We start from the raw sequence: 26176 nt of genomic DNA on the forward strand, positions 1-26176 counted from the left end.
TGGAGCATACTGCTTCCTTTATTTCTTGGTTGGTAAACATAAATTCAACACATCAATGTCAATGTAGCCAAAATTGAAAATATTCCAAGTACATAAATATTACTTATGGATTCTTGCAAGGATATGATTTCTAAGCTCATCACAATTGACCATCATATACAATGGGATGTAGAACATAGAATAACAGGGATGGAAAGGACCTTGGAAGTCTTCTCATGCAATCCCGTGTCAAGCGGGAGACTCTATACCATTTCAGACAAATGGTTCATTCTCTTCTTGAAAACCTTCAGTGTTGGAGCACCCACAACTTCTGGAGACAAACCACTGATTAATTGTTCCCACTGTCAGGAAATTTCTCCTCAGTTGTTAAGTTGGATCTCTCTTTAATGATCTTCCACTTGTTACTTCTTGTCCAGCCCTCAGGTGCTTTGGACAGTAGGTTAACACCTTATTCTCTGTGACAGCTTCTCAGATATTGGAAGAGTGCTGTCATGTCACCCCAAGTCCTTCTCTTGAGTGTACGAGCATTCTGCTTTAATGTGATACTGCTCCTAACCAACCAGCCAGTCATCCCTTCTTCCAGGGTACGTCATTTCGTTCCTGCCCAGTTTTCTACACCTATTCTGCAGCAACAAGCGATCCATCCTTTCATGGCCATGTTTTCTGACATTCCTCCTTCTTTGTCTCACTTCCAAACATCAAGCTGCAGGGAAGGAGCAAATAACTCTTCCCTGAGGTCTAAATTGAACTTCTGCATGAAATTAGCCTAAGGGCTGCCCAGAGCCCCAGCCAGATATTGCCAGCTTCTGCATGATATCATTTCTCTTTGTTCTGGCCTGTCAGGGCTTGATAAATGGAGATTCTTGTGTGTTGTCCTTACTAATTAGTGCATTGCGACAAAGAAGAGGGAGGAGAGAGAAATAATTGATGGTTGCCGCCTCTAAAAGATCCTGGAGCACCAATCACCCAATTGAGTATGTTTTTTTTTTTTTGTTGTTGTTGTTGCTTTGTAATTTTTCAGGTTGCGCTCAAGGCTTTGGAGATATGTCAGCGTAGGTGCCCAGAAAGACTTTACTTGTTCGTTTTCTGTATTTGATTCTGTATTTCATCTTGCAGCACCAAGGTGAAACAATGGAGCCCAGGAAGCTTTGTGGCCACGAAACAGAAAAAGAAAAGAGGCCAGCCAGGTTGCTTTGGTCTTAGCCCACCCTTCTCCAACTGGTGCTCTCCAAAGATTCTCAAAATCATCAGCCAATTCTCGGAATTGTAGATCCAGTTATAGGAAAGAGAGTTGGAAAGATGGTTTTGCCCTTATTTAATCAACCACCTTATTTCTCCCTGCTAAAGTAATTGTGGGAATCCTCTACTTATGACTAATTGCTTAGTGACCGTTCAAAGCTACAATGGGGGCTACTAACGCCTTGGATCTAAGGTTCTGACAGTTATCTGAGAGGATTCCCACAATTACTTTAGCAGGGAGAAATAAGGTGGTTGATTAAATAAGGGCAAAACCATCTTTCCAACTCTCTTTCCTATAACTGGATCTACAATTCCGAGAATTGGCTGATGATTTTGAGAATCTTTGGAGAGCACCAGTTGGAGAAGGGTGGGCTAAGACCGAAGCAACCTGGCTGGCCTCTTTTCTTTTCTTTTTCTCCCCGTGATCGCCAGTCACCTCCAGTCCAAATTTTCAGCTGTTTGCAAAGTCCTGTAGTTGCTTAACCACATTTTACAAGTGTTTTGCCAAACAGCAATATTTACTTCTGGTTTTCAGCAAAACTGACCCATAGTGAACCGTTGGCTTGTTCAATGGCCACAGTGTTCACTTGACCACTGTAAAAAAAGTTTATAAAATCAGATCAGTTACATGGGTGTCCAGATTTACGATCACCCTACGTATGACCATGATGGGCAGGATCCATAGCAGTCGTAAATCAAGGACTACCTGAGGTATAAAGGATAGTAGGGCTCAGAGATGTCTACAGGGAGGGGTAAACAAAAGTCAAGATGGCAGCCACAACCCTACAACCGAAGCCCCACTCTTTTTGCAGGCTCTTCAATCATGTGTTATGGCTACCATTCTGGGTTGGACTCTCCTTCTCCCTTTCATCATGGGGGAGGTAGGGAAGATGGCAAGAAGTGGAGCATAAAATGCAGAACTGACTTCAGTGTCCCTGAAATCCTTAACCAAAAGGAGGGCTTTCCCACAGAAAAGAGAGCAAACATCAAACTTAATTCCTTACAGTAAAAAATATGCATGAAGAAAGTTACCAACCAGAGCTATTACAGAGGTTGTGAAAAACATCAACGTGGCAGCTATGACTGCACAATAGAACTCCTGCCTTTTGTACTACACATATATTAAAAAGGAGAAAGGCTTTGATTTTGCCGTCACAGCCAATATCTTGACTTTTTCCACTCCTTCACCGGCAGACGCTCCTGCTACCAAAGCAACTTACCAAAGATTCACTCTTTGGTCATTGTACCAAATGATAGAGATCCCAGCAGGTGCTGCTTCCCTTCCTGGGAGTGTTGCAAATAAAGGATAAATATTTTTGCCCCGTGATATTGATCAGTGATCATCACGTCTCATGCTGTTGCATTTACTCACATCTACCATACTGTTTTTTTCTAAAGCAGAAGTGTCCAACCATGGTAACTTCAAGAGTTGTGGACTTCAAATCCCACAATTTACCAACTATCCATGCTGGCTCAAGAATTCTGGGAGTTGAAGTTCACAAATCGTAAAAGGGCCATAGTTCTCCACCCTTGTTCTAAAGGATACCAAGCTGGAGAAATATTGAGGGTAGGCTGACACCAGAGTAAAAATGTGATTTAAATCTCTTTGGTTTTATTTTAAAGATTCAAAGCCATCGAAGAAGGGAAGTCAAGATGCGGCCTAATCAGGACTGGGTTACACAGTGGTAGGAAAACAATTTTTAAAGGGCTTTTCACCCTATAGCAGTGGCCCCCAACCTTTTTTTGTGCCACGGCCCGGTACTGGCATCACAAAATGATCCGCGGCCCGGTACCGGCATCAGCACGCATGGCAAGGCGAGCTGAGCGACCGGCCAGCCAGCTGTCCCCCGCTTCTCCCGCCACCTTCAACTCCTCCTTTGTACCTTTGTCGATGGGCTTCAGGACAGCTTGGGACGGTCACTCGTCTCGCCTTGCCTTGGGTGCTGAAAGAATCCTCGCACCTTAGTTTTGTTCGAAGCCGCCCCCTTCGATGAAACTAAAAGGCGCGGATTCCTTCAGGACCCCAACGCCGCTTTCCAACCGGAAAAGCTCACCGGAAGCACTTTCTCATCAAAACAAGATGGCGGCGCCCAGCAAACCGGCGGCCCGGTAGAAAATATTCCACAGACCGGTACCAGTCCGGGCCCGGTGGTTGGGGAACCCTGCCCTATAGTACCCCCAATCTTTCTCAGCCTACCAATCATTCTCCCTCCAGCATTGGCTTCAAAGCTGACTTAAAGAATGAGGAAAGAGGATGTGCATAGCTAAACGTCTGTGAAACCTTCCTGAATATTCTGAATTATTGCATATTTTTGCCAGACCTTTTTTCTGGACCTCACAGATACATAAAGGGAGTCTGGAATATACAAATAATGTCAAATGGACCCCCAATAATTATATCATCATAGCAACAATATAACACAATGTCGGGTCTGCTACCATCTATTAGTGCCTCATCTAAGCAACATACCGTTCAGAGTGGTGTAAGCTTTTTCCAAGGTGGATATCCATCTAGGGGCTACGTTGTACATCAAGGAAAGAAAAGAGAGAAGGGGCAATGAGTGAGTAGGGTTTTGCACTTTGTGCAGGCAAAAAAAAGTAGAAAATCAATGTGCAATGTTGTGGCTAACGTGCACACATACACACACACAGATTCTGAAAAATTCTGGGATTGGGTCTAAACTACAAAGTTGAAGAGAAACTCAGCTTAAAGCAGTTAAAGATTGATATGGCAGAGGCACAATGCACCCCCCAGCTTCTTTGATGCTACTGTGGTCTTGGGCTAAATGAAATTTTCTAAAGAACTGGGGACTATCTTGGATACAGAATGCCCTGGTATCTGTCTTTAAAGTGGGACCCTCATCTAGCACCCTGTTTATGCCACAGCATCCAGATTGCACTCTTGGGGGAGACAGGATAGCAGTCTTCCAATATTTGAGGGGCTGCCACAGGGAGGAAGGGGTCAAGCTATTTTCTAAAGCACCTGTAGGCCAGACAAGGAATAATGGATGGAAACTGAACAAGGAGAGATTCAACCTGGAAATAAGGAGAAACTTTCTGACAGTGAGAACAATCAACCAATGGAACAGAAGTTGCCCTCGGAAGTTGTGGGAGCGTCATCACTTGAGACTTTCAAGAAGAGATTGGACTGCCATTTGTCAGAAATGGTGTAGGGTCTCCAGCTTGGGCGGGGGGGTTGGACTAGATGACTTACAACAGGGGTCCCCAACCACCGGTCCGCGGACCGGTACTGGTCCGTGGAACAAGTCCTACCGGGCCGCTGGTTTGCTGGGCGCCGCCATCTTTTTTTGATGAAAAAGTTCTTCCGGTGAGCTTTTCCGGGTAGAAAGCTCACCGGAAGCACTTTTTCATCAAAAGAGATGCGCATGCGCTTCGGTGAGCTTTTCTGGGTAGAAAGCCATTTCTACCTGGAAAAGCTCACGAAGCTGGCGCCATCTTTTTGATGAAAAGTGCTTCCGGTGAGGTAACCGGAAGCACTTTTTCATCAAAAGATGGCGGCGCCCAGCTAATGCCGGTACCGGGCCGCGCTATAAAAAAGATTGGGGATACCGGGCCGCGGCGTAAAAAAGGTTGGGGATCACTGACTTACAAGGTCCCTTCCAACTCTGATTATCTGTTAAATCTGTTAAATACAATCCAAAATGGCCAAATTATGAAGACTCACCTAGCAAAGAACTTATATCCCCATCCTTAACATATCCACAAAACACCAAAATTTTTGGCCACACCTTTTCTCAATTTAGAACATCACCAGATGGCTTCCTCCAGCATTTCGGAAAAACAAGAAACTGAGTTGTGCTCTCCCCCACCTACCCATTCCCACTTTAGAACTTCCCAAATCAAGTATAGTTAGTCAAAACAAGTAATACACTGCTTAATGGATCAATGGTCTTGACAGGATCTAGAGCAACTTTCAGTAGATTTAGGAAAGAGCTGGAAGGGACAGGGTGAGGGAATAAGGGAAGGGAAGGGAAGGGAAGGGAAGGGAAGGGAAGGGAAGGGAAGGGAAGGGAAGGGAAGGGAAGGGAAGGAAAGGAAAGGAAAGGAAAGGAAAGGAAAGGAAAGGAAAGGAAAGGAAAGGAAAGGAAAGGAAAGGAAAGGAAAGGAAAGGAAAGGAAAGGAAAGGAAAGGAAAGGAAAGGAGAAAGGGGAGGGGAAGGGAAGTAGAAGTATGACTTTCTCATGGAAATCTATTGTTCTAAAAGCTCTTTAGGCTTGCTTCATTGTGAACAATGACATGATATTAATGGGTGTATGCAATGCATGCTGTAGGTGTATATGTAACTGAGGATTTTTTATGCTTTTTGCATAAACCAAGGGTCTGATTTGCACATCACAGAGCCAATGTCTCAGTTCGCATTATGCTAGCTCCCAAAATAACCAACCCCATTATTGTTTCACATCATCCTATGATGTATTCCAGATCACTATGGCACTATTCCCTTTTTAAATTCTTCATATCCTTTTCTGCAGTAGCAGTAACCAGACAGAGCTTACAAATGGAAGAGGAAGGACCCTGCCTGAACTTCCTGCAAAACTCTGTTAACAAGACAAAGAGTTTCCTTACTTAAAGAGCTTTACTTTACAGCAGAGATGGGGAACTATGGCCCTTTTATGACTTGTGGGCTTCAATTCCCAGAATTCTGATGGATGGCTCAGGAATTCTGGGAGTTGAAGCCTGTCACAAGTCATAAAAGGGCCATAATTCCCCATCTCTGCTTTACCGTATTCTTTAACAATCCCAACAAGCTGCGTCATTACAAAGAACGACCACAATTGAAACCAAAATTTTCTGTTGCTAAGTGGGACATTTATTAAGCGAGTTTTGCCCCGTTTATGACCTTCCTTGCCACTTCTGTTAAGGGAGTCACTACAGTTGTTACGTTACTAACACGTCTGTTAAGTGAATCTGGCTTCCTCCTTGACTTTTGGGCTGTCAGGAGGTTGCAAAAGGGGATCACATGACCCCAGGGCACTGCAGCTGTCATAAATAAGAGGCAGTTGCCAATCATCTGAATTTTGATCACGTGACCATGGGGATGTTGCAATTGCAAGTGTGAAAAGCAGTCGTAAGTCACTTTTTTCCAGTGTTCTTGTAGCTTCAGTGACTAAATGCACTGTTGTAAGTCGAGGACTATCTGTATTAAAGTTAAGGTTATCATGCTATACCCTGGTTTGGAGGGAGTCACATCAGCATGTCTGATCACCCTATGCACATCAGGTCATTCAGCAGGCAGCCTTAAAACGAACATCCATGGAGCTACAGAGCCTCAATGGAAATGTATAGTAATTACACAATTGAGTGTTGTGTTTAAACAAGAAATAAAGTCGCAGTGACATTCATTTCTATCCCTTGCTCTCTGATTCTAGAGCAAGGTTCCACAGACTGGCAATCTTGTCCTGCTATACGATAGCCCAATCAACCTAGGGAGGCACGGCTGTCTTAATCAAACCTACCATGAATAACTTCTGGTAACTCTTTTATCATGAGGGACTAATGATATGCAATATAGTGATAAGTAGCCTAGGACAGGGGTCCCCAACCACCGGTCCGTGGACGTGTACCGTCCGCGGAACAACTCCTACTGGGCAAGCGGCTTGCTGGGCGCCGCCATCTTTTTCATGAAAAAGTGCTTCCGGTGAGCTTTTCCGGGTAGAAAGCTCACCGGAAGCACGTTTCATCAAAAAGATGGCGGTGTTGCTTCGATGAGCTTTTCCGGGTAGAAAGCCATTTCTACCCAGAAAAGCTCACCGAAGCGCTTGAGCGCTGCCATCTTTTTGATGAAAACGTGCTTCCGGTGAGGTCACCGGAAGCACTTTTTCATCAAAAAGATGGCGGTGCCAGCTGATGCCGTACCGGGCGCGGCGCCAGCTGATGCCGGTGCCGGGCCATGGCGTCAAAAGGTTGGGGATCACTGGCCTAGGATACAAAGACACCTCTTGCAGTAAAACCACATTTCCTCCATACATCGTGCCCTGTTAAATTACCAAAGGATGGCAAAACACACCTAGCATTTCATTGTTAGGACATTAAAGCACTTACCAGGTTTAGGGATGAGTCCTTGGAAAGGCCTGAAAAAGAAAAAGAAAAAACCATAGTGTTGATTATGAAACAGAAGTAGGCTTTAAATTAGCCTTTGCGGCAAATTTCGGGTCTCAAAAAAATTGTGGACAGCACTACCATCCACCCCAAAAAGATTGACACACAAAATAGAGAATCTGGTTGTAGCAGAAATGCAGGCAGAGTAGGCACCTCAAACTCGCAGCCCGTGGTCCGGATGAATCACGTGCTGGCCCTGCCCCCGCCCAGTTTAGCAAAGAGGAAAAAAGTCCCGAAATGTCATGTGACACCGCCGTGATGACGCGAGTTTGACACCCCTGCAATAAGGTTATGTATACTGTATCCCTCAATAAAACAGGGGTACCCTATTATAGCATCTATTAGAAGCCACGATGACATCCTGACATCATCATGCAAACGATGCCAATGATTTTGCATTATTTTGTATATCATGATATCGTTGACATAACTCACCTTTCCTTATTAAGCCTATATACACACACTTCATCTCTTGGACTGATTTATCAAGTTGGGTAAGTGAATGTTGCATGTAAGATGGCTTGCCTTCAGAAGTTGTGGCTGCTCCATCACTGGAGGTTTTCAAAAAGAGATTGGACAACCATTTGTCTCAATTGGTATAGGTTCTCCTGCTTGAGCAGGGGGTTGGACTAGAAGACCTCCAAGATCCCCTGCAACTCTGTTATTCTGCTAAGATAATACTTTCCTTTCAGAAAGATTTTTTAGAGCTATTTTGCTACCACTGAAAACAAGTTGTCTCAGTTTTGTTTTGCCGTTGTTTTTCCTTGAAGTGTCCATTTTGGATATAATTCCCTCCTCTATGCTAAATCTAATTTTCTTTCATGCAAATTACCAAGCAGGAACCCATCATTTCATATCCCAGGATATAACATATTTAATAGCATGTTTAAAAATCAAACATCAATATTTTCAGTAAAATAAGATCTAGGACAGTGGTGGCTAACCTTTTTGGGCTCCTGTGCCAAAAATTGGGAGCGCGTGCACGCTTGCGTGCCAGCACCCAGAAGGCAATGTGCAGAGCCCCCCCATACCCCTGAGCATGTGTGTGCTATTTCTCCCCCCCTCCTTTACCTGCACTACATCTTCCAGCTGATTTTAGGCCCGTTTGAGGCCTTTTTCAGCTTGCCAGAAACTTTTTTTTTTTTGTCCTGACAAAACGGGCCCATTTTTCAGCCTGCAAAGCCTGCAGAGGCTTCCCTCAAGCCTCTGGCAGGCCGAAAAAGGCCTGAAAATCAGCTGGGAGTTGCGTGCATGCGTAGTCAAGTAAGTTTGCCTGGGGCTCACGTGCCTGCACAAATGGCTCTGCATGCCACCTGTGGCATGCATGCCATAGGTTTGCCATCACAGATCTAGGATAACAAGCAATAATAGGAAAGAAACGGTGTATACGCCATCTAAGCATGGGATAGTACAAATCAGCTAACATCTCACCCTAAGCCATTTTAATATATGGTTTTTAAGTAATGCACCATGTCCAGATTGACACATAATGCCAAGTCACAAGTTAAGATTTTTAAACCACAAAAGTTGGAAGCCAAGCCAAAAGTAAGGAAACCATATTAAGGCTCTAGAAAATGTTTGAATATACAGCTGAAAATTGGAACCTTATGCAAATCATTGAGAATTTTGTAGGAAGAAGATCCAATTAAGACATCTAATGCCTATGAACCAAGAGACCAGAAAGTCACAGAGGATCAGAAAACAGAGCTAAGTTTAACTAATCAGTCTGACTTCTGCAATACTACACTGATGCGTTTCTCAGTTTCTCTTTTGGTTTTACATATCACATTTAACCAGGCCAATTACAAATCAAGCAGGTGGACTTTACAATGTGCAGTTTTGTTAGCATCTAGATTTGTACTTGCAAGTCTTAGCAAGTTGTATAGATAGCATAAACCTATCCTGCTTGCTTATAGTTCATTCTACTTTGCGATCTCAAAAGAGTAAATTTAGTAACTACTGTAGATTAAGTGAATTGTACAAATGCAACCACCAGATGGCTGCTGAGATCATGCAACGGGCTTATAACATATTTTACCCGCACTGAATGCCATTTCATGCTAATCTAGTGAGCTGGCAGACCAAAAATAAGACGACTTAGTGGAGATCCTTAAATTTCTGGGATTCTCTCACCAAAAAAAGACATCGGATGGTATTGGGCTATCTTTTTGAATATTGTTGTTGTGTTATTCCCAGGCCTCATTGGTTCCCATGTTTTTATTCAAACCACTCATAAATAAATTCAGCTTTCTGGTATTTTTAGGTGGTCATTTTAAGGTTTTATTAACTGATTTTATCAACTGATTTCAGTGTTTAACTATTTTTAGTTTACATTTTTAACCATCAGAAGCAAAGCTTCCACGTAATAGACTAACTGAGTGGAGGGGATGTCCATTTTTCTCCACTGTTAAATGAGAGAGTACATCAATCATGGTAGATGTCAGCAAGCAAACAATGCAAATTATTCTCATCATTTATGTAATGTGTGTAATAGCGTACTTAGGTAAATAATACCTCACTGCATACTGCCTGCAATTATGCAAATGATGTAAATTCAGGAAAATTATGTATCCATAGTCTATTGAGCCAGTCCATATTTATCCAAAAGGTACATAATTCCAAAAGAAAGGCTATCTTGACTTTAAGACATCTCTCAAGAGAAAATGAGACTAGAAAATCATATTTTATTCCAATATCTATATGCCATACTTATTGTATTCTCAAGGATTATATCACAATATTTTTTTAAAAATAAATTTTCTGGAGGAATGGGGAAAACTAGCTGTCTATTCAAATATAAAATTTGACAGGCCTCCACTTTGAGAAAAATTCTTCTGCTATAAAACATAGGTGATAAAACAGACTAACACGCCTACAGGTACCCACTGCTGCAACCTGATGCGTATTCCTAAAGAGACTTACCTTGTAACTGTGAATTTGATCTTGTCTGCCACGGCTAATATCCTCTCCAGATTCTGAGAGCCGAATGTGCAAGGTTTCCGGAATGGGATTCCTGGTGGCAACCCTTCTATGATCACTGAACCTGGATTGCTTTTGATACGCTTGTATGGCACTTGGACTGGGTATTTGATACCCAAAGCCTCACCTGAAAGGAAGATAGCATGAGGAAGGTGTTAAATCTTTCGCCAACCCCTTATTTTGTTCTTGTTCAGCTTTGAAGAACACTAAGCCGGCTTGGAAAAGGCAAGAGATACTCATTTGGTCCAAAGGTGAGTGCAAGTGTGTCTGACTTTCAAATCTCCCATGTCAAATGGAAAACCAGAAGAATGTAGCTATTGAAATATCTATTTTTCTTCATTTCATCATGCGGTTCCTATAAAAAGTGCTTGTTAAAGGAAAGTGCCGAAATACAGGAGTGTGTTTACAGTTTGTTTACTGAAGAGAAACGATGATGGCAAGGACCACTCCCCCAAAGACCGTATGCTTTTATGTATGCATTAAGAAAAAAATCAATCAAAAGTTCATGCAGATGCTTGTCTGTAAGTTTGCAAACTAAGGACCACTGTCACACACACACATACAACATAGATAACACTCTGCCCTGTCCTGCAAGGTTCTCCTACCAACTAGGCCTAATACCAAACTCCCTAGCAATAGGCTCTGTCAAGGTGCATATGCATAGGCATATTATCTGAACTCCAGCTGTACAAGTGAAAAGGATCTGTGTCTCCTATTTTCATTTTTTGAACTTTTCTGTAGAGCTGGACTTAGTCCCTTACCCCTGAAATAAACCATATCCTCCTTTGGGGCCTTAACAGGGTGGATTATATATCCTTTCAAATTACAATTCCTCATTTTGCAGGCAAACCATAGTTAACCCAAACTGCCAACCATGATTTGCTCAAAGCAGGAAATGTCTGTTGGAGACCGCAGAAAGCTTGGCTCTCATTTATCACACCCATGTTGGAAGAACTAATTAAGGCTTGGTCAATGGCCATTTTCCCAGAGAATCTAAAGTTGGATGATTTTATGGCTACGGACATGAGCAGGAAATGCACTGAATTGTTCTAAAAATTGGCCAGAAGAACAGAGACACATTTAAGAATGACTCAATTCAAATTGACTCAATTCTCTTAAGGCATGTACAGTTTCTTTTTAAAATGTCTATATTTTAATCCAATCTATATTTTTTGCAGGCATCTGAACATTAAGCAAGACCGTAAAACACCATCTCTACCTAATCTCCATAGGTATGGATCTTTTAAGAGAAGAAGTCTCGGTAGCCACATCTCCTGGGTGGTATAATTAGTTTTTCCTTATAAAGGCTTGGACTGGATGATCCTTGGTGTCTCTTCCAAGTCTGCAATTCTAAGATGCTATCATTCTATGACTGCTAACAGCCAGTCATTTTCTCAGATTAATGACTCCTCTTTCTCCCTGCCAGTGGATTTATGGAAAAACACTTACCATACTTCTTGTTGAACAGATCTTGAACCTGTTCCCTGAGTGTATTTGCAATGTCTATCCTTGACAGCCGAGTATCATAATTTTCTGTAAAGAAAGATGGAAACCATAATAGAATCTGTCCTACTAAATGACAGGTTTTGTCAAACACAAGGAAGATCTAAATACAAATTAGAATGCACTGGACTCTCCAAAGACTATGCTTGAAAGGCTGGACATCAGATTTTCTGTGTTGGGTGATTTTAACTTTGTAATCTTTTAAAAATAAAAATAACATTGGGGAGGAGGAATACAAAAAATGCCTATTTCAGCTTTAATGTAGCCACAGAAAAATCTTTTAAACGTAAAATCCGCATAATTGGACTTCAAATGTTAGAAGTGAAGATGATTCTTGGATGAGAAGTGAGACTTTTCAAAGAAAAAAACAGGAATATACAGTTGCATTTTGGGAAAACATATTTGAGATAACCATGACCTGGATGATTGGAATCTCCATAGACAACTGTACTGCAAAGTAATGAAAAGTTTTAAAATAGTTATTCATACATGTTTATTTTCATTTATTAGAAAAAATGAAATCCCTGAGCACCAGATAAACTAAAGTTTAAACCAAGCAAACTAGGTCTTCCCTGCCAAGTAGAATTGGGATTAATTAAAACCCACCATTTGAATGCTTACAAAGGGACAGGAAACTATGCTTTGCTCCATTGGAGATGTGAGCAGGGAATAATTTTTTTCTCCTTTTTTTCCTTCTTATTTTTGAGGTTAAAAAGTGCCATGCCAAGACCTTTCTCTTTCAGCAAACACTTTTTTCAACTTTAAATGTTTTTGATAGTTTCCTGCTGACTTTTTGTTGTTCTAAGATTATATTTGCAATGTGCCCAAGAGTTTTGCCACTTGAGTGGCATAGAAAGCCATATCATTAAAATGAACAGGGAAGACTTTTGGCAATTAGGTAAAGATGTTAATGTAATAAATATGAAAATAGGTCTAGTTCTCCCTGAGATGGCAACTATATATTTAAATATCGCAGTCCATAACAGATGGGAGCTCAGACAAAAGAAAATCCCCTCATGCAAAATAATTACATCCCCAAGTATAGATTAGCATGTGAAAAGTACAGCTAGACTAGAGAAATACTGTCCTTCCTCAGACAACTAAGTTTTCCATTTACAGATTGGTTTATTCTTTTCTTTGAATGGAGTCATATTCAGTCAAGGGACCTTTATTTGAAACATAAAAGAAATATAATACAATCTGTCTCATGCTAAATTTTGTACACAAAGCACATCATCTTCAGCAACAAGGCAACAGCTGCACATTTCTACAAACTTTTTGGAAGAATGGCAAATTCTGATTGGCAATCCAGTGGGAATGCCTTAAAGAGACAACAGCGCTGACATGCAGAAAACTATCCTGCAAGTTACACGATTAATTGAAATCATAATGTCCCCAAGGGGAGAGGGTGTCAAAAAAGTCAAAATGACAGCCACAAATCCTATCTCATCCCCATTCTCACCTTGAAATCCTGGTCTTTTTATAGGTTCCTCAATAGGCTCAATGGAGACTCTATCATTGGCTGCCAACACAAAGAAAAGCTGTTTAGATTTGTTTTCATTTCTTTTATTTTCCATCTTGAAGTTTAGGTATTATCCATATGGCACCTGCATGCAGTAGGGTACCCATGATACCTCCAGACTGTGTCCAACACTGATTATGTTTTCAAACCCTAGAAAGGGTTGAAAACTTTACAAGATCGCCAGATTTCAATGCTGGCTTAAAATTTTAGATAAGAACAGGGTCATTTTGTCTGGATTCACAGAGAATGTCAAAAATTTCATGAGGTTTTAGGGGGCTCACCTGAGATTATAATCTTTTCACTTGAATTTACACCAGGGTGAGGGGTGAGGTTGCCAGATTCTTGCAACATTTGGCAGTGGTGGGATTCAAATAATTTAACAACTGGTTCTCTGCCCTAATGACTGGCTGGGTGGGTGTGACCATGGTGGGCATTGGTGTGACAGGCAACACTCAGTCTCCTGTACCCCCCTGGGAGGAAAAATGGGCCACCACCTCATTTTGGGCCTAGTAGGCCTCCCTACAGCCTCTTGGAAGCCAAAATGGGCCACGGGGAGAGGCCATGCCACACACCCCACACCTTGTTTTGGGCCTACTGGGCCTCCCTGCACTTGCCTGGGAGCCAAAACGGGGCATGTGGGGAGTCCTGGAAAGGGTGGGGCAGGGAGAGGCTAGCCAGCAATTTATCAACCAATTCAGATAAAGTGGTACAAACCAGTTGAATCTCACCATTGATACTTTGGCAATTTGAGGATTGATTATGTGCCATCAAGTCATTATTGACTCTCAGCGACTGCAGATTTTCTCCATCGGCAATTTGAGGCACTCTTGAGAAGTTTTATGATAACCTTTTATTCTATCTACATATCTACTTAGCTACCCACGTGATATACAAGGCTACAAAGGCTGCCCATTTGTGCTGAACGCTTCTCCGAGATCTATATATTTTTAAAGCAGAAAATGATGTTAGAGAGCTAGTTTGGCCTAGTGGTGAAGACACCAGCTAGAAAGCATGAGACAAGTGTGGCCTTAGCCATGAAAGTCAGCTGGGTGACCCTCCCTCAAGTCACTCTTTCTTAGCCCAACCCACCTCACAAGTTGTTGTTGTGGGGGAAATAGGAGAAAGGTTTGTTGGCTATGTTTACTACCTTGAGTTATTTGTAAAAATAATAATGGTGGGATACAAATAAATCAATTAAAAATAAATATTAAATGTTCGTCAATGTCTGGATTAAACCCGTTTATTTCTTTTTTGCTTTGGATTTGGTTTTTAAAAAAATCAACACAGCCTTGTCGGTGGCTGTAATTCTTTGGCATATCAAAGCTTTAAGGTAGTGATAATAGTCAGCATTTCTTGCTCTTGTTTTCTTTTGTTACCTCTTTAGTAATTAGGATTCAAAGGTGAAAAGATACTTTGGTCCATGCAGAGCACACTCCATGGTGCTAATATACATGCCATGTATTATATATCATGCATATATATATAACCACATGGGTTCCAATGCCAATCTAGGCTAATATGTCATGCTTATGAGGAAAAGGATTCTAATGAGCAAAAAACGTAAGCCATAGTAAATTTGCCCATTTTTCAGTTGACAAGATTCTCTTGATTTCTTCAAAGACAATAATCAACCACTAGGAATTCCATGCACCCTTACCTATTGCTCCTGAGCTATCTGAGGTCATTTCTTTCATTCCTTCTGTAAGAAGTTCTGGCCTGAAAGACATTATCAGAGAAATACTGTATTAAGGTCACTGGTTTTGCACTGGCTAGTAGCAGCAGCAGCTTTCTGGGTTTACAGACAAAGAATATTTCTTAGTTCTACCTGGGCATTTAAGGAATAGAAGCTGGACCTTCTGAAAAAAAAACTTTGCTATTTTGCCTTCCTATTAAAAGCCTTATTCCATCAGATGATTGCCTCTATTGGCTTGTCACTGTCTCTAGCAGAATGGAGCCTTCCTTTTTTTTAGACCAAGAACTGTATAGATTGTAACCCAAAAGGTCATTAAATAATGCACAAGCAGCTAAATTTAATTCATCTTTAAATCTAATCCAAATTAAATGCAACCAATTAAACAGGCTGAATGGAATTATTTTCATAAATTTTATCGCTTTTTTGCCTTTTGTCTCATTGAAAATTAATATTTGGAAGAAATTTTAAAAGTACGCTCTATCAGGTATATCTAAAAGATCTCATGGAGACAAAATTCTGCAATCAGAAACAGGAAAGATTAAAAGATTAAGATTTTACTTAGGGAGAAAAACACTGAATAATCTCAAGGATCAGACTTAGAAACAACTGCTAGATTTTTTTCCTGTTGCAGATTTTTCAGGCAGTGCACAGCAGGCATATTCATGCTATTATGAACTCTGGCAAGCATAATATACTTTCAGAAACTACGGTATAGATTTGAAGCTTCAGGATTTGGGAGCTGGCAGAAATACCTTCCTGCCCAAAGTCTAAAATATATATTGCCTTATACTAAATCAAAATGCAAAACTTTCTGGTTTATAGTTATTTCCACATCTAAAACAGAAAATTCTGCTTGAAAATTGTTGGACATGAGAATCCAACAATAAAACTACAGTAATAATGGACAGTAAGCAGCAAATAATTTGGAAATATCTATATCAACAAGTTCTTGCCATTGTAGAGTCTATTTTATTCTGTCTCTCAAATAAAGTCAAAGCTATTAGATTTTTAAAAGATCACAGTGAATTATTAACTTCCAGCAAGTATGTCTGGGGGGTAGTAGATGCATGACGACCATGATATGCTGTCATTCTGCAAACAAACAAACAAAAGGGAGTTACATAAGACAAAGAGGAAAAAAAAACAATTCTGACAACATTCACCTTACCTCTTGATAACAAACCGAATTCTGCTGCTTGCCTGAAGAATCTTCTTTAGCTTTGCAATCCCAAAACAGTTGGGCCGCCTGAGTAGGATGCCATCGGGCAAGCCCACCACAAAAAGGTCCTCTGGGTACATCAAGAATTTGGAATACGGGACTTTGACAGGCTCAGAAATTCCTATGGCTTTCGCTGCGGAGGCAAGCATGTCACTTCAGAGAGGAACATTGCCATGGTCGCCATTAAAGAAAAGTCATGCTGGAACTGGGGAAGGAATCTGCTTTGGACTGAACTGCTTTTCCCTATCAGGAAAGAACTTGCTCAATGGATGATGAGGAAACTACATCCTCCACTCCCATCTTCCACTCAAAATCTGACCTCCTAACTGAGCAAACATGGCTGTCTCTCGGTTTGGGGCATCCCACTCTGCTAGCCATGCTCGCTGTGGTGACTAGGGATACTGGCAATATAATTTAGCAACATCAGCTCCATCTGCAGATACAGACTATGAAAGGAGTCCAGTGAATTTCATAGCAATTTCATAGGAACTGGTGGTTGCCGATTCCAGTTTCCTTGAGACAATTTCATAGACCCTGCTTGCAATGATCTATCCAGAGGGCCATTAAAATCAGAGCACACGAAGGCGGGGGTGGGGGGTGTTCAGATTTTGTGCCTAACCCCTATGCTTTTTGTATCTTGGTGAAATGTTTGTGGAGAGGAATATACATGAAAACCGTCATAAGGAAAAGGGAGTAGATTTTTGTTCTCCCTAGCAACTGAGGGTAAGAAAACAACCTATGGGTGAAAACTTTACAAGAGAATTAAGGAGGAATTTCCTGAGTAGGAGAGCCATTAAGCAATGGAACAGACTACACCCAGGAGTTGTGGGTTCTCACAAAAAGACTGAGCAGCCTTTTGTCTGGGATGGTATTCAGCAGGTTCTGACCAGTTCTGGAGAATTGGTAGCGGAAATTTTGAGTAGTTCGAAGAACCGGCAAATTCCATCTCTGACTTTTACAGTATCCTTCCCCTGCCACGCCCACCAAGCCACGCCCACAGAACCAGTAGTAAAAAAATTTGAATCTCACCACTGGATGGTGTGAGAATTCCTGCAAAGGGCAAGAGGTTGGTCTAGATTCAATGTTTCTCAACATTGCAAGTTTAAGAGGTATGGATTAGGCTAGGCTGGGAAATTCTGGGAGTTGAAGGCCATACAAATGCTGGCCTAAAAGACTTCTAAGATGATGATTCTAAAAAAAGAATTCCGTAGTCTTTTTAATGTGTCCTCGGATTGGGAGGGAGCCATTAACTCTATTGAGTCCAATCCCCTCATGCAATGCAGGATGAGATAATCAATTAACTATCCTTTGCTGTCTAGTAAAGGAAAAACTTTCTAGCAATAAAGGCAGCAACAAGAATTTCAAAATGACAGGTAATTGAACTCAGCATTGGGGGGGGGGGGACTCTTATCTTGAAGAAAAAAAAAGAGTGAAATATCTCACCATATCTTGCGTTAAATAAAATTTCTACTTGTTTCCTCAAGTGACTTAAAACGTCACTGACACCATCTGGAAGACAAAAATAACAAAATGCAGCGACTGCAAGAAAAGAAACACTCCCACAGAGGATGAACGTATATACGCCACCATATATAGGGCAGCTCATAAATAATGCATGTTTAGTAACACTGGAAGAAAACAGAAGATCAAAGCAGCAGAAAATCCCCAACAGTCAAACCAAGAAATTTTAAAAGGTCTGGAAAAGAGAGAAAGGAGACAGAGGGCTGCTTTAAAATGTGCCTTTCTGCATTCCTACATGAAATTAACAAATAGGCAGGCATCAGTTGGACCAATATATTGACTGGAATTAATTATTTGCTGATTTTGCACTTTTCAGAACGCTGAGGCAAAGTGCTCAGTTGCTCAATTCTATATTAGCATACCATTAAATGCTCTATTTCCCAGAAAGAAAAAGTATTTTAGACACCACCCCTCCCAAAAGGGCCCCTTCATGGATTATTAGTTCATAGTAATCAAGGGGTTTTTGTATTCAAATGACTCTATGAGCTGCAGTGTTGAGAGTACTGTAGTGTAAATTCCCTGAAGAGTCATCCATTACTGGAGGCTCATAGACAGGAAATTGGATGAAATAGGACCCACTGGAGAATGAAATGGCAACCCACTCCATTATTCTGGTAGAAAACCCCCAAATGGACATTAAAAATCAGGATATGGTCAATGTGATACTAGAATCTACCCATCAGGGTAGAAGGTATTCAACAAATTACTGTGGAACAATAGAGGGCAACCTCCACCCTCATGGTACTCTCACAAAGTGGCTAGCTGATGTGATCATGGGCATAACCAAAGTTAATTCTGGAAAGATAAATATACACCACTGGTGTGTGGAATGTCAGGAGCCATAAACCAAAATAAACTTGAAGTAGAAATGTCGAGGCTGAATATAGACATTCCAGGAATCAGCAAACTGAAATGGCCTGGAATGTATCACATCTTATCATAGGAACATCGGATCTTCTTCTGCGGGCAAGAAAACCATTGAAGACATGGAGTAGCTATCATTATTAATAAAAGAATGTCAAAATCATGCTTGGCTATGCACCTCGATATGATAGAACGATATCAATTTGTTTCTAAGGCAAGCCAAATAAGATTATGGTTATCCAATTTCACAATTCAAAGGGGATAGAAAGGGAATTGTTATGAGTGTTGAAGTAATTCCCCGTTAGGAGAATGAGCGCATACAGGGAGACGTATTTGAGAGGAGTGTTTGAATAATACACACAGAGCACACAGATACACTGTACAGTAAATGTAGGTTTTTACTTCCAGAAAGGTTTAAGCAAAGTCCAAAATAAGCAATCCAAAAGTCATTCACAGGTAAAATCAGTCAGTTTTCATCCAGGGATAATCCAAATATCAAATTCCAGTGTCAAAAACAGTTCAGTATCAGACTTACATTAAATCCAGTAATATCAGTCAATTAGAAGAAATGGAGCAACGGCAATACTTTCCAACAGAAGAAAACAGAGATACACTCACACACTCTTCTGAGACTCAGACTAAACAAACCAGGTTTCTGGCTCCATCTTATGGCCGTTTGAGAAATCACACCTAATTACAGTTTTGCGTTTTCTTAAAGTTACAGTTTTAAAATGTTTATCCTGGTTTATATATTTCTAACCCAAATAGCTGTTAGGTGACTCATATTCCTAACATTCTCCCCTTTTGGGTAAGATAATATATATAACCTTACATTCTAAGTCCATAATCTTCACAGCTAGCCTTATGCTTTATAGAACCTTGGGCCTTTGTAAAATGATCTGCTATATTGTTTTCTGACATACAGTATTCTAGCTTAATCATCTTACTTTGCACACATTGTCTCACATTTAAATATTTTAAATCTGTGTGTTTCGTTCTTGTTTTAACAGCAATATTTGAAGCCATCTGTATTGCTGATTGGTTATCTTCGTAAACAACAATAGGATCTGTTACATCAGTTCCCATATCAGTCAATAATTGTTTATACAAAACTAAATCTGTACATAATAAAGACAAAGATGAGAATTCAGCCTCCATTGTTGACAAACTTAGATGTTTCTGTCTAATAGATCTCCATCCAATCAATGCTTTTCCCAATAATACAGCAGTACCCGATGTAGATTTTCATGTATTTATGTCTGTAGCAAAACTTGCATCAGCATATGCAGTCAAATTCAGTTCATCTTTTGGCTCCAGATACAATGCATAATGCATTGTTTGTTTCAGATATCTTAACACACGTTTAGCAGCTTGCCAGTGCCTTTCAGTTGGCTCAGCGTTAAATCTCGCTAATTGATTAACACAGTATGCAATATCTGGCCTTGACCAATTACTGAGATAAGATAAACTACCTATCAAGGACTGATAAATGTTCTTATCAAAAACAGGACTTTGAACATCACTATGGCTAAACTCCTGGCTCATTGGTATTTTAGCCGGTTTACAAAGTTCCATTTTATAATTTTTTAGTAATTGGTTAATTTTATTTGCCTGTGAGATCTTGTATCCTCCCCTAGTTCTATCTATCTTTAAACCAAGATATTGTTTGATTTCTCCTAACTGTTTTATCTTAAATTTATTTTCCAATAGTGAAATTATCTCAGTAGCTTCTCGTTCAGTTTTGGTGATTAATGCTATGTCATCAGTAAATAATAACAATAATGACACTATACCATTACTTTCCTTTTTAAACAAACATGGATCAGCCATGCCAGCTACAAAGCCTATCTTAGTTAATTCTTTAACTATAAATTGGTTCCACTCATATCCTGCTTGCTTCAAACCATAAAGACTCTTTTTCAATTTCCAGCAATCATTATTATCAGTATTATCATTTTTGAGACCTAAAGGTTTCTTTAAATATATAGTGTGTTGCAATGGTGCATGCAGATATGCCGTCTCTACATCCAAATGATTTACAATGTATTTCTCTTTAGCTGCCCACACTAATGCTGCCCTTAATGTAGTAGCCTTCGGACTAGGTGCAAACACCTCATCATAGTCATTTGCTGTCTGATTGAACCCTTGTGCTACTAACCTGGCTTTATGGGTAACAGTCCCATCTACACCTGTCTTTAGCTTATATATCCATTTACATCCTATGGCATATTTACCTGGTGGTAACTTAACATTTTCGTATACCTCCAGTCTTTTTAATGATTCCAGTTCCTTATCCATTGCTTTATGCCAAGCAGCCTGATCCTTAGCAGGATACATTTTCAGTTCACTATAATTACTTGGAACTGTATTCACATGGCATACAACACTAGCCTGATATCTATCAGGTGGTTGTGTTACACGGGTTGAACGTCTTGATAATACAGGGCTTACTGGTGGACTTTCCTGTGCCACCTGCTCCTGTTCTTCTATTTCTTCCTGTGCCTGTTCTCCTACTTCCTCCTGTGCTTCTCCTTTAATGGCTATTTGTTGTTTACTGATATCATCTTTAGGGACTATTTGGGTGTCAGTAATAATATCATTGCTGGATTCCTGTTCCAGTTTATCCCACCCAACATGCTCAAATTTTTTTGCATTAGCACTACAATAAACATGAGCTGTGCCTCGATCCCAAAATCTAAATGATCTATGGTTGGCCTCATAACCCACAAAAAATAACTTCTTAGCTCTATGTTGCCCTTTCAGTCTTACTTCTGAGGGAATATGCACCCATGCTGGAGCTCCAAATGTGTGTAGGTAACTTAAATTTGGCTTTCTGCCATGCCGAGTGAATGGCAATTCTCCAGTTGTTGTATTTACTACATTGTTTAAAACATGGTTACTACACATTATGGCTTCACCCCACAGTGTTTCAGGTAAACCTGAATCAGATAACATAGTGCGAGCCATGGCTTGTAATGTTTGCCCTCTTCGTTCTATAAACGAGTTATGTTGTGGTCTGTAAGGTGCAGAACGTTTATGCTCAACACCAGCCAATTTTAGCATAGTTTGGAATCTTTTGTTAACAAACTCAGTCCCATTATCAATGACTAAAGTAATTACTTTACTTTTCATTTTTCTCTCAGCAAACCTTAGCCAGTTAAAGAAATGTTGGAATGTTTCTGTTTTGTTTTTCATAAGATAGCAAAAACCATATCGTGAGTAATGGTCCATAATACTCAAAATATAACAGGCACCTCCTAAACTTGGTTTCTTAGGACCAATTATGTCAGCAAAAACATCCTCTAAAGGTTCTTTGGTCTTAAACCCATTTAGTCTGTTTGCTGGAGTAACCTTACTCTTTTCTTGACTACAAGCATTACAGTGTAAATACTTGCTACAGGGTTTCAATTTTACTCCCTCTGACAATTCAACAGTTTGTTTGAGCATTTTGAAATTAATGTGCCCTAGACGTCTATGTAGTAAATGTATACATTCATCATGTGGCTTAACATTGTTATAAACTGAGTTAGCCATCTTCAACTGGTCATCATGTATCACATATAAATCATTTTTAAAATAGCAGTAACACTTTTATCCTCTTTCTCTATTATACAGTTATCTCCCCTAAAGGTTATTACATAACCAAGATTAAGTGAAGCCCTTACTGATAACAAATTAAATTTCATTTTAGGTACATATAACATAGTTAAATGTTTGTTTATACAAGAACAATATGCAGTACCTTCACCTGATGCTTTAATCTTCCATCCATTAGCCAGTGATACATGTTGTGTACTCGTGGACATCTTTACAAACCCGTTTCTATCCTTAGTAATGCATTGTGATGCTCCACTATCAACAACCCACAAATCATGGTTTACAGTTGAATTGCTAGACATAGCTAAACTAACATTCTTTTTGGCCTTCTGGTGTTTGCCAGTATTCTGTTGTTTTCCCTTCTTACAGAATTTGGCTATATATCCTCTAGCCCCACAAGAAAAACATTTCCTAACATTATAGGCAGTTGAAGATAAATCCTCTTCTTGTGGTTGTTCCTTCCTCAGTTAGTCCCTATCCAGCCGTCTTCTTGCTTCTTCTAACAATCTTCCAGTTATATCAGTCCATGTCAGTTTATCTCTGGGCAGTACTTCCAATGAAGAAAGAATGATGTAAACTTGATGCAGCTCTGAAAATATCAGTTCTTTTTCATGTTGCTCTTGAAAAGTTCTTTTCATGAAGTTTAAATGAGCTAACATATCTCCACCTTTCAGAAGATGTGCTCTAAACAGTTTACGTGTAAGATGTATGTGTGCACCTACACTGTCACGAACATAAATCCTCTTCAAATTCTCCCAACACTTAGTAGCAGACTCTTCTCCATGAATATGGACTAGTTGCTGGTCATTCAGTGTTAGTCCAATTATACAAAGAGCTCATTTGTTGTTCTGGTTAAAGTCAGCAAGCTTCTTGGCATCATCCTCATTAGCTGGATCCCAAGCATTTACATCCGGTGAGTCTTGAACTACATTCCATAAACCTTCTTTACGCAGAAGTAGACTGCACTTCATAGACCAGGAAACATAGTTTGTTCCATCCAACCGGGTTATCAGTGATAGTCATGTTGAAGTGACTTGTGCCATCTTTACCAGGATAGTAAACCACAATTAAACAGTAAACAGCTCTCTGTATACAGTACTGTGCATTCACACTAACTCTCATTTATCTGAGCCTTGTATGGTCTGGGCCCATAACCAGTGTTGAGGTAATTCCCCGTTAGGAGAATGAGCGCATACAGGGAGACGTATTTGAGAGGAGTGTTTGAATAATACACACAGAGCACACAGATACACTGTACAGTAAATGTAGGTTTTTACTTCCAGAAAGGTTTAAGCAAAGTCCAAAATAAGCAATCCAAAAGTCATTCACAGGTAAAATCAGTCAGTTTTCATCCAGGGATAATCCAAATATCAAATTCCAGTGTCAAAAACAGTTCAGTATCAGACTTACATTAAATCCAGTAATATCAGTCAATTAGAAGAAATGGAGCAACGGCAATACTTTCCAACAGAAGGAAACAGAGATACACTCACACTCTCTTCTGAGACTCAGACTAAACAAACCAGGTTTCTGGCTCCATCTTATGGCCGTTTGAGAAACCACACCTAATTACAGTTTTGCATTTTCTTAAAGTTACAGTTTTAAAATGTTTATCCTGGTTTATATATTTCTAACCCAAATAGCTGTTAGGTGACTCATATTCCTAACAATGAGGAGTTAAAAAAGAGATGTCATAGTAATTAAAGGAGCCTGGAATGTTAAAGATGGAAGCAAAATAGTCTTCGACTTGCAACAGTTCATTTAGTGACTGTTCGAAGTTACAACGGCACTGAAAAAAGTGACATGATCATTTTTCACACTTACAACCATTGCCACATCCCCATGGTCACATGATCGAAATGTGAACACTTAGCAACTGAAATGTACTTATGACAGTTGCAGCATCCCAGGAGTCAGCTGCGACCTTCTGACAAGTAAAGTCAGTGGGAAAGTCAGATTTACTTAACAATCTTGTTACTAACTTAACAACTATGATGATTCACTTAACTGTGACAAGAGAGGCCATAAAATGGGGCAAAACTCATTTAACAATTGTCTCACTTAGCAACAGAAATTTTAAGCTCGATTGTGGTCGTAAGTCGAGGATTACCTGTAACTTCTGGAATAATGAGAAAAATGGCCTCAGTTTACAAAATAGAGCCCAATGCAATATTTACAGTAAATTCAATGTTATCATAAATAACGTCTTTCTTCAACATAAAAAATGTCCCTGCATGTGAATATTATTGAATGGAGAACACTGAAATCAAATGGACTATATAAATTGCAAACAAAGTTGCAGAAGCTCCCTTCACCAAGCAAAACCAGGACTTGATTCTGGTTTAGATCACCAACTCCTCCTTAAAAAAAATCACAATAAAAGAAAATAGCAGAGCCCTTTGCAGTTATTTACACCTCATGTTAAATTTTGTGTCTTCGGAATAATCTCCTTTAAAATACATCCCCCACCCATTCACAGGTAATTAAGGGAAATATATAAAATAATATTTTGAGAAGAATTTAGGGGGGGGAAACTAAACCAAAGAAAAATATATACAAGGAGAGATTTTTGGCTATCGGCTGCTGAAGATTGGGTAGTATGAATTTGGAGAGTTTTAAAGCTCAGAAGACTTATTTATTAAATGTACATGCTGCCCATCTCATTAATAAAGTGACTTGCCGTTCTCCAGCCGTATAAAGAAAGCAGGATTTTTTTAAAAAGACAAATCCATTCCTCCTTTCATATTAAATACTGGAGGCACAAAAGAAATCCACTGAAAGTGCAGGTTATTTTGGTATTTAAAAAAACCAGACAAAACTCACCTTTTCCTTCCATTTGCTTCTCGTCCTGCTGCAAATCAATGCTGGGCCCTTTATCTGAAAATCAGAGAAGGCTGATATTGAGCAGAACACAGACCCATAATTGGGAGTAGGTGTTTTTTGAGAGAGAGTACTGTTACATTATAGTGTGGAACTTTAGATGGTTATCAATAAGGCTCTTTGCTTTCTCCTGCTACATTCACATAGGCTGATGACTTTTAAAGAAGCAGGCAGTCTCAGCTGTGGGGGGCTTTAATTGCCCCAAATCAGTGAGACCAATGCCTCAAAACATGTTCTTTCCAGAAAGTTTCTGCCTTACTAAGAACATTCTTCTTCATAGAGTGAATAGCGTAATTCCCAATGCATCAGATTATTTTTCCTTCTAATTATTTTTTTAAAAAAATTATAGCTGCAGATATTGCAATATATAACACTTTATACATAGCACTAATAGGATGTGCTAATTCCCAAGTCTTACACAAGGCTCTTCAAAGACTCCCTACTGTAACATTATTCTGGGCCTAAACATCTAAGTGCACCATTCTGAGAGCATTTATCCATTGGATCACTGTGGTCATATTTCTGCAACAAGATAAATGACATTTAAGGGAAAGAGCCTTTTCAGTGGCAGCATCCATTTGTGCTTTCTCTTGTGTGGTGCTAAAACGTATGTTTTCCTGGCATCCAAGGACATTTTCATATTAGATTTTATACAGTTTTTTTTAAACAGGGAAAACAGGAGAAGAGATAGGCCAAAAACAAAACAAATCTATTCAGAAAGAGTGAAGAGAGAACGCCACTCCAACCCAGTTTCACATCAATTTTGGCAGTGTGGCTTTTATCACATGAATTCAAAATTCAATATATGAATAGCTTTGAGAATGTCTGCCTCAAGAAAGGAGGACACAAATTCACCTAACCAAAAAATAAAAAATAAATAAAACTGAAAGTGGCTTTATCTTTGACTAGGAAAATGGTTGTTCTTTTCATCTAAGCTCACAGATGTTTCTAGCCTATCTTTTGTTTTAATTTATCTACAGCCAAATCCCAGAATCCCAAATTGTTAACATTTGAGGGAGACCTAGAAATCAACTACACT

General features: G+C 39.9%; 1 protein-coding gene across 7 annotated transcripts in view; it reads right to left on the bottom strand.

Annotated features, from left to right (window-relative positions):
• The window catches only part of GTF2IRD1 (GTF2I repeat domain containing 1), a 149566-nt gene that overhangs the window by 18145 nt on the left and 105245 nt on the right, over positions 1 to 26176 (bottom strand). For 4 of the 7 annotated variants that reach the window (XM_087943464.1, XM_087943348.1, XM_087943578.1 and 1 more), the window contains 8 exons: positions 25081 to 25134; positions 17719 to 17784; positions 16225 to 16408; positions 15021 to 15079; positions 13304 to 13363; positions 11788 to 11871; positions 10282 to 10465; positions 7303 to 7331 (listed from right to left, as the gene is read on the bottom strand). In XM_087943464.1, the coding sequence (XP_087799590.1) occupies positions 7303 to 7331; positions 10282 to 10465; positions 11788 to 11871; positions 13304 to 13363; positions 15021 to 15079; positions 16225 to 16408; positions 17719 to 17784; positions 25081 to 25134 (720 nt within the window). Of the gene's footprint in view, positions 1 to 3709; positions 3758 to 7302; positions 7332 to 10281; positions 10466 to 11787; positions 11872 to 13303; positions 13364 to 15020; positions 15080 to 16224; positions 16409 to 17718; positions 17785 to 25080; positions 25135 to 26176 lie in introns of all 7 variants that reach the window. The other 3 variants (XM_087943410.1, XM_087943291.1, XM_087943519.1) reach the window with 1 other exon arrangement.

Source organism: Notechis scutatus, chromosome 1 (assembly GCF_049901735.1).
Source record: "Notechis scutatus isolate UNSWTSFEM ecotype Mainland chromosome 1, rNotScu1.2, whole genome shotgun sequence".
Classification (NCBI taxonomy): domain Eukaryota; kingdom Metazoa; phylum Chordata; class Lepidosauria; order Squamata; family Elapidae; genus Notechis; species Notechis scutatus.